At 56.0% G+C, this 9,098-nt stretch overlaps 1 protein-coding gene across 1 annotated transcript; it reads right to left on the bottom strand.

The window, feature by feature from the left end:
• Positions 1-594: 594 nt before the first annotated feature.
• On the bottom strand, positions 595-9,034 carry LOC111140395 (noelin). Its single transcript, XM_022492658.1, has 4 exons — positions 8,885-9,034; positions 6,787-6,936; positions 2,373-2,528; positions 595-920 (listed from the first exon to the last, which is right to left on the bottom strand). Exons 1-4 carry the CDS (start codon positions 9,032-9,034, stop codon positions 915-917), a joined length of 462 nt encoding a protein of 153 aa, XP_022348366.1. The 3' UTR covers positions 595-914.
• Positions 9,035-9,098: the final 64 nt, after the last annotated feature.

Below are 9,098 nucleotides of genomic sequence, written 5' to 3'. Positions count from 1 at the left end.
GGGCGCTGTCCGCTTCAGCACCACTCCCTAAGCCTGTGCGTGAGCGGAGGTGGGCGGGGCAGCGCCACGCCCCCGGCAGCGGCCTCCCTGAAGCCAGGCGGGCGCTGTCCGCTTCAGCACCACTCCCTAAGCCTGTGCGTGAGCGGAGGTGGGCGGGGCAGCGCCACGCCCCCGCAGGGTTCTGGTCCTACCTAGTTTTTGCATGCATGCACGGAGCCTTTCTTCAAGATTGGACACTCTGCTCTGAAGTTCATCGTAGTCATAGGCGCCAATTTCCTCTTGCAGTTCGTTAAGCACTGACGTCAGATTCTGGACCTCCTCCTTAAATTGCAATACCAATTTGGCATCGGCCTTGTACTCTTCCAACACAGGTATCAAAGGCCTAAGTTCATCCATTTTCGCTTTTATCGCCTGCAAGGTTAAAATAAGCTGGGTTCAGTGCTCTGCGTGCAAAAACTTGCAACACCCTGCCTTGGCCTGGCTTCTCCCCGGGTGAGGGAGTCTGTGAACACTCCTGTTTCATTTATAGGTTTATGTATTCTGGCCCAAAAGAGTTAGAAGAGCATATTAAACAGTCTTCAGAACACCAACATATTTGGGAAAGGTCTTTATTGTCAGTTTAGAACGCAACATCTTAAGGTTACATGCTTTTAGTCACACACACAAAGTTTCTTTTTTTTTTTTTCTTTTTCAAAAAATGCATTGACAAGGGTTCAAACTGTCCGTGGAATGCAGCTACAGTCGCATGCAAAAGAGGGTCCTGGTTGTGTTCAAGGTTCCTTAGTGTCATGGTGCTAAGTATTGGGAAATAATAGTAAAAATGCATGGTGCAAAAGCTCTCTGACCCTCTTTCATGGTTACATGGGAGTGGACTGCATCTTCAGTCACTGCGGCACTGAAAAAACGCTTTTAAGTTAGCCCTGCAAGCAAGAAAACGAAATACCGTTGAAGAGCTGCCTCACTAGCCTGCCTTAAACAGACAGCCATTAATAGACAAATATTTTCACGGTCACTTAAAAAACAAAACAAAACACACTCCATTGCTAGATTTAGTCCAAACCAACTGCTTTAACAGTTATAGAGATTCTCTCACAATTCCTGGTGTAATTCTTAATGCAATTAAAGCATGGTCAAAGGCAAGGGATTGCTTTTCCTCCCCTGGGGCCATGTTGCCCCAAATTTTGGAACTGGGAGAGATGCCCGTGTGGACAGTGCTTGCAAAGATGAGCTAGCTCATGGCCACTAAAGACACCCCTGTCTTCAAAGGACTCAGACTCTAGCATGGCACAGGGAATGCTGGGTTTTCAGGGAGAGACACAAACTCTTTTTGGTCAGGCAGGTCAAAAATCTCTCTCCGAGATAATTCACCACGATGATGACATCAGAAGCAAGGACAACATAGTCACCTGCCTCCACCATGAGCCACTGGCTCATTGCTCCTCGATAGGATCAGGCCTGCTATTATTTTATTTATAATATAGATTTACTACTTCGTTAGCCTGCCGTTTCGTCTGTATAATGTATCAGTTTTAAAAGTGGATTACTTCTTGCTTCATGCAGGGAGCATATCAAAGGAAAACATTAGCATAAGAAGGACTGGAAGACAGAGCGTCAGCAATTTCTAGTCAAGCAGGGCTGTGTAATTTGACCTGTTCATTTATATCTGGGCTAGATTAGTAATTAACATGCACGTGTGCCTTAATTAAGGTGCATATAATTTTTCAATTTAATCATTTTGAAGCTGAGTAAACTTAAGGTATATATATGTATATATATACATATTTCTATATATGTATATATAATTTTAGGCCAAACTCTGGCTTTAATGTCCAGAGAGACCTGGAGAGAAAAAAAAAAAAAGAAAAAACACTTACCAGGAAGTGAGAAAGATGTTGGTGTCTCTCTCTTTCCTCCCTACAAATCTACAGTGTGCCTTGTCATAGCTAAATTAGGTCAGATGTGAAAAATTGCCCCGACTGATCCCTGCTCAGAAATGGCTCTAATCAATTAAGCTAATCCTTGGCTAATGTGATTTACCTACAGCAGCTGCCGAATGACGAGGACCAATCCTGTCCCTTCCCAGCTAATCTATGACCTGGCTTGAGAAGCCAGGTCCTGGGACTCTGGCCTGGGAAGCTCATGGGGGCTGAAAACTGCGGCTCTATCTTCCCATTTGACTGTGTCTTTCGCCAAAAGAGAGCGAGGGCCGGTTGCCTCTCCATTTCCAAGGACAGCGGCGGCCATTTGCAAGGCAAAGGCCCATTTCTGCTGGGCTCCTCCCCGGCCCCAAGTTCCTCTTTCTGGAGGGGAAGGGGAAAGCGCGAAGGGAAACCAAGCCCAGCTTCGACTCAGAGGAGGAGCAGCGCACGTACCTTGAACTGCCTGGCCAGGTGTTGCTTATGGCTCTCCTCCACCTGCTTGAACTTGGACTCCAGTCCCTTCATTTGGTTCTCCATCTTCTCCACATACTGCAAGTCCCTCTGGGTCCGCCTGTCCAGGACCTCTATGGATTGAGACATGTTTTGCACCTGTCAAAAAGGCAACAGGTTCAAGAAAGGAGCTGTAGTGGGTGCCTGCCCGTCTTATTTGCCTCCAAATACACGACAGTGACCTTTCCCACGCAGCCGACACACTGGGAGCCAGAGGCGGTCCATGCATTATTTACTAGTTAATCACCAGCATCGGGGAGTGTTATGACCAAGAACTCCCCAAACACTGCAAATTGGTTTGGGAAACGTTTCCTCTGCCATGTTCCAGAATGCTTTCTCTTCCAGCCAGGGATGCAAATCAGGGGTTCAGGAGCCTCAGGTCCTCCCTCAGCTCCCAGCTCCAGGCATACGAGGCTTTGGGTGACTTTTTTTTTTCCTTTCTTTTGTCAGTGGGGAGGGGACTGTGTCTCAGTCTCCTTATTCTGCAGGATGAAACCGGATAGGCAGGCTTAAATACCAGCCAGTCTGAACGGTGCTGTTGGGCTTCCCCCACCCTGGCTGGAGACTCTCCGTCCCCCTACATCTCATGGGGATCCTGATGCAAAGGTGGGGGGCACGAGGGAGCCAAGCTACAAGGGAACTGCTTTTTCTGACTCTGTGTCAACACTTGTCCCCATCTCACGCACCATCCATCACCCCTCCCGGTATCATAGGCAGATGACTGCTCTGCAAACATCCGCGTTCCATGCATAGAGTCAGGAATCAATCACTCAGCCAGTGAAGAATCGCTATTTCACGTCTTTGCAGACAGACCTGAATTGAGTCTAACCTCAAGATGGAACTTTAATATTCAACAGGATTCCAGAGAGCTTAAAAGAAAAACAGTTTCAGTGCAACCACCTGCCAGGGCGTTTTATTTTTGGGGAAACTGGCTGGTGCTTCTGTGCACATGCATTTGGGGCAGTGGGGGGAGCAGATGGAGTTCAGGGTTGTGCGGTGGCGTTCGGGTCACTCTCGGAATTGAATCCAATCACCAGGGAGGAAGACACTTCACAACCACCACAGATCTCCATTTCTGATTTCCTGCTGCCTTTGAAAATCCTCTCCCTTTTTAGGCACGGAATCATTTGGGTATGACCCGTAGCTTGACTCGGTCAGTGAAAAGATGACAGTGCGGTTTCCACCACTTCCGGTATAGCCTCCACCCCCGTAAATAAAGTAAGAGCACAAGCGAAATGCTTCTCGGTAGGAGAAAAACCGATATTACTCACTGCAGCATTTTTAAATGCCTGGGATTTTATGACTAGTTATTTAAAAGTAACACACAAATCCAGTTTAAAAATTCGGGTTTGTAAAATACCGTATGTGGGTGACTCAGATACTCTCTGGTCCTTTCTATGGAGAACTGGAAACATTTGCTCTCTTACCCTCTCCCTGCCCCCTCACCTGTCCAATTCTGTCACACCCAATAACCACAGGACTTCCTTGGAGAAGAGTTGTGAGTTTTGGTTTCCTTCATATTTTAAAGCCCAGCCCCAATACCACCTCCTCCAGGGAGGTTTCCAGGATGCACCAGAGCCAGAAGTGGCTGCCTACTACTTGGAAACGGCATCACTTCGTTGGCGCAATGCCTGCCCGGCAGTAACCACACACACATCTGTCTCAACCAGCTGGCTGGATGGGAAACGTGAGGTGGGAGGGGCCCGGGGCTGCCCACAACCCCAGCAACCCCCCCCCACACCCCCACCCCGTCCCTGCCCCTAATGCACATAGGTCCTCCTACAGCCACAATGTTGAGAGGAGGAACACAATGGCCTCCCCAGCCGAGAGCCCCCTCCCCTCCTGAGACTCAGTGTTCCTGCTGTGTTGGCAAAACCTACAAGAGNGAGTCATTTGGCGCGTCCACCGATACCGTGGGCTGAGCTGAAGCTGCTGGGTCGGCATCAGCTCCAGATTCTGCCCTCCGACAGGGGCCACACGCAGAGCAACGGGCTTCTCCTCTGCCAGACGAGGGATGCTTTTCATGGATTTTGAGTGAGATTAAATTTAAGATTGAGAAAACCAATTTTAAAGATGCCAAATGACTCCACTACCCTAAAACAAAACGCAGACTCTCCTACTGTCCGTCCCACCTGCAGCGAGGACCCCCTCTCGGGCCGGTCATAAAGCAGACGACTGGGCCAAGAGGCACAACTACTCCCAGGTGGGTGTTCTCCCTCAAGAAGACCCGGTCTACGCCCCAGCCCCGGGGCCATCCATTCTCTTTCCAGCAGGCTGTGTCCCTCGAAGCCAACTGATGAGCTCAAGGTCACACAGTTCCCAAACGACACGGTCCCCCCAGGCTGAGCCCATCCACTCACTGATTTGATCTGATCTTTACAACACCCTGGCAGGTGAGCGCGGTCTCAAGTCCCAGGCCACACAGAAGGAGACCGAGGCCCAGAGAAGTTAAGCAGCTTGTCTGCCATCCCACAGCGGTCAGCAACGATCCAAAGCCTGGCCTGCCTCCAAAGCCCACACTTCCAAAGTCAGGGCTGACGGCTTTTTCAAAGAGAACATAACCCGCGGCCCCAACACGCCTTTTCCACTCGGCGGGTTGCCTGTGGCCCTCAGCCCCGGCCACAGGTCGGCATTGGGGCATCTGAGGGAACACACCACCAGAGCCACGTACCTCAGGCACGGGGAGAACCACCCCCTCCAAGGAAGGAGCATCCCTGCCCCCAACCCCAGCACAATCTGAACGCAGGAAGCCTTGCGGCCCTCTTTTACAACAAAAGGCTGCTGCCCTCTGAAAACACAGTGCCCACTGAGGTATAAAATAGGGCTTTAAATCTTCCAGCCCCGACATGGTAGAGTATGGAGGCAGGAAGAAGGGCCCCAGGCCTGCGCTCCCGGGGGAGAGCTTTCTGGAATCCAGAGGGCACCTCCCCCAAGAGCTCCAGGGCAGCAGCCTGCCCCCTCCCGCCCTCCCCCCTGCCCCCCTTCCAGGTCCCAGAGGCCCCTCCCAGCTCCACCTCCTTCCTCTGCAATTCTGAATAATTAAAGGCCCAATTAGGCTTTGGTCTAGTTTAGTGTTAATGAACGTTTGTGGAATCTGCTAAATGCATTTTACTTTAATTCTTTCTAAATGACATACTGGGTGGGCTACAGACGGCAGAACAAAGACTGCCCCTCACCCGGAGCAGGTGCAGGGGCCAGGCCTAGCCAGAGGCCTCCGTGCCCTTCTCCCCGCCCCCCACAACACCATCCTGGGGACAGCGCAGAGCTGGGAGCACCCAGGAATCGCTTACCCACTCCTTCCCTCCCCACTTTGGGAAACTGAAGCTACGACAAGGACCTGCTTTGCCAGCAGTTGTATGAGAGGCGGCGGCTGAGCTGGGCTCAAACTGAGCAGTTCTGACCTAGCACCGTGTGCTGGGCTGTCCTCCCTCCAGCTGCCAGGGCCACGACCTGCCCCAGCGAGGATCACAGCTGGGGGAGGGGTGGGGAATGGCTTCCGAGGGGCTCAGGCCCCGCCCCACCCCTTACTCCTCAACTGGAAAAATCGTGTCTTACGGGGTGTGTGTGTGTGTGTGTGTGTGTTTATGTGGGTGTGGGCATGTATGTGGGGGATGTGTGGTGGGTGTATGAGTCGTGTGTGTGTATGTGTGGTGCGTGTGTATGTGGGGTGCGTGTGTATCCGGTGTGTAGGTGTGGGGGTGTGTACGTGGGATGTGTGGGTGGTGAGTGCAGGCATGTGCGCGGGTGTGCGGTGTCCGTGTGCGTACATGGGCGACGAAACCAGGTGAAAAATCTCACCGAGTTGACATGATTCTTGTGAAGGGTCTTGAAATGACGAGTTTAAAATGCGTGCTGGACCCACAGAGCGCTGCTGCCCGCGGCTGCTGAGGGGCGGACTCTGGGTGCACTTGTACCCCTAGACCTGCAACTGGCAGATCCCACCTCCCGTGGGCAGCAAAAGAGCCCATCGGCTGAGACCCAAGGGGCTCCTGGGGTGCTCTCCCTGGTGGCTGCTCAGCCACAGCCCTGAGCCCTCCGGACTATAGGTCTCCGCCTCGCTGGAAACAATGGCCGGGGGGAGCCGCCCTCGTCCCCTCTCCCCATGCCCACGCGGCTCCTCCGTGGAGTGACCAGCAGGGTTGACTCATCTCCTCCTGCACCTTCTGTGGGGCATGGGGGGTCTCCATCCACCCATTCATTCATTCACAGACATTCTGAGTCTGGACACGCCAAGAAAGAGGGCGGTCTTGAAGCTGGGACGGACCGTTGGGGCTAGCCCACCCTGGGTGCTGGTGTGGGCGCACACACGCACGTAGATGGGCACATGCGCGCACACACGCGCCCCGCACAGACTCACCTTCTCCAGTAGCTGCCTGAGCTGTTTCGTGCGGGCATCCCGTGAACACATGGTCTGCTGGGGGGCGACCACTGTGCAGATGCACCTGCCCTCGCTGTCCTGGGCGGAGCTGTACACCTGCCAGCTCTCCTCGGGGTTGGTGGGCAACACCTGGATGCGGGGGTGGGGGTGAGGGAGCGAGAGGGAGACAAGTGAGACCAGAAGGCGGCTCACCGGGAACGACAACCAGGGAGGGCTGCCCAAGTCCGACCCCTGGCAGAGAAGGACAAAAAACGGGCCAAAGACACATTCTGACCCCAGGGAGGGGCAGGAGCCCCTGAGAACAAAGGGGCAGAATCCCATCGAGGTCCCCCGGGGGCTGCGAGGAAGCCGAACAGGCAAGACTTGAAATTTTGTTCCAATTCAGGAGACTTTTCGGTTCCAGGGATGTCTGGTGTCCTGGCGTGTGACCGAATGGCTGGGCTGGGTAGCAGCGGGGGGGCCACACGCCCCGACTGAGGAGTCAGGCAAGAAAGCAGGGGCTGGTTGACTCACAGCAGCACGCAATTCGGAAACAAGATCTCCTCCCCGTAAGCAAGCCGGGGTGGCTGGCGCAGCCTCGCGACGCCGTCCCTGACGCCCGGAGATGAAGCGCCCGGGGTAACGGCCGGCATCCGGCAGCCCGTTCGCCCAGAGCTGCAGCGACCCGCGGCCCGGCTGTCACCCCGCAGGCAGCCTGAGACGCTGTCCGAGGACATGCCGGCTCTCCGACTCCACGAGGGCTGCTACCCACGAGTCATGGTGCGGATCTCACCAAGTTTCTGGTGACATGAGGGGCCAGCTCACAGCCAACCTCGGTCCTGGGGCATGCCGAGGACCACCGAGAGACCAGAGCTGTGCCGGGCTGATGTCACCTTGCAGCCCGGCTCAGGTGTGGAGCGCCAGGCACACGCACGGGGCGACGCCACTGTCCGGAAACACTCCCGGAGCACAGACCCTCCCCCGCAGCCTGCCCTGTCGCCTCAGGTCACCTCCCTGCTATTTTTAGCGTGGGGCTGGGGTGGAGAATCTATAGTAGCTGTCCACTTGCTTCATTCATCGCCAACCCCAGCAGCTTAGGACCCAGACTCAGGAGCACAGTCATCATGAAAGCACCCTGGATGTCACCCTTGAGACACAAGGTGGGGTGAACGTGACGAGGGTCTTGGGAGGGGTCACGTGGAGACATCCTCCCAGAGCACTGTGCCCTGGGCAGCCCAAACCAGGTGGGAGAGAAGCCTCCTGCCGCCTCCCCCCACCCCCCTCCGCCTCCAAGGGAGCCAGCCTGGGGCCCTTCCTCACATCCTCCTCCGCTCAGGGGTGCTTCCCGCTTAGCCTGGCTCACGCAGCTCCAGCCACCATCTGAGCCAGCCCTGCCCACAGGCGCCCTGGCCACTTGCTCCCCCCACCCCACACCAAGGCCTTGACAAGGGAAGAAAAAGCCACCTGGGAGGCAGGAAGGAGGGCTGATGGGACGGAGAGGGGGCCAGCGCCACAGCCAGTGCCTCCCAGGGCCCCACCCGGGCCACTGCACCTTGGGGCTCCAGGATCCTGAGGGACCCGGCGTAGGGAAGAGCCCGGAAAGGAGCCTGATCCAGTGCGAGCTGCCAGCTCCCCCGCCCGCCGGCCCACTCCCGCGGTCCAGTCCCGCTGGCTCGCACAAAGTAGGGCGGGCTCCGCTCGAGCCCTGGCTGGACCAGCCCGACAGGGTGGAGCAGAGGCATCCCCACCCCTTACTTGCTGAGTGACCTTGGACAAGTCCCCAAGTGCCCTGCCTCAGTTTCCTGACCTTGTCAGTGAGGGACTTACTACTAGTTGAAGGGGACTCGAAGCGTCAGCGTCCCTGAGGCCCCTGCCCCGCGAGGAAACCCAGCAAAGGAAGGAGGCGGTGCCCCTGAGGACCAGGGCAGGCCACTGGCAGCCGGGCAGCACGGGGACGGGGTCACCCCGCCCACTGGGAAAGCCGCAGGGGACCCTTGCCCGTGCCCTTGGCCCTGCGCCCTACTGGGCGCCGCCCAGCCCGGGGGTCGGGGTCGGAGGGAGCGGCGGGAGGGCCCGCGGGGCGGCGGCGGGGACTTACGCCGGTGCTGCGGTCGAGCGTCCCGCCGCTGGCCGCAGAGAGCTTGGTGGTGTTGAGGCCCACCAGTGAGGGCAGCGTCTGGGACATCCAGTTGGTGATCATGGCCATGGTGCTCAGCACAACCCCGATCTTGAGCAGCGGCACCGACATCGCGCCTCGAGTCGCCTCCTGCGCCCGCGCGCGCCGGCGCCGGCTCCGCGCCCCCGGGCAGCCT

The sequence above is a fragment of the Enhydra lutris genome, unplaced genomic scaffold (genome assembly GCF_002288905.1).
Source record: "Enhydra lutris kenyoni isolate GAN:26980312 unplaced genomic scaffold, ASM228890v2 scaffoldscaffold851, whole genome shotgun sequence".
Lineage (NCBI taxonomy): Eukaryota > Metazoa > Chordata > Mammalia > Carnivora > Mustelidae > Enhydra > Enhydra lutris.
Note: the sequence above shows the minus strand (reverse complement) of the source record. Positions and strands in the feature narration are given on the sequence as shown.

Excerpts from the sequence above, each read along its gene's own strand:
- LOC111140395 (XM_022492658.1), bottom strand. The coding sequence starts at position 9,034 with ATGTCGGTGCCGCTGCTCAAGATCGGGGTTGTGCTGAGCACCATGGCC. Across the intron at positions 6,937-8,884 it reads CGCTCGACCGCAGCACCGGC|GTGTTGCCCACCAACCCCGA; the intron begins GTAAGTCCCCGC and ends CCCCGCATCCAG. Across the intron at positions 2,529-6,786 it reads TCAGGCAGCTACTGGAGAAG|GTGCAAAACATGTCTCAATC; the intron begins GTGAGTCTGTGC and ends CCTTTTTGACAG.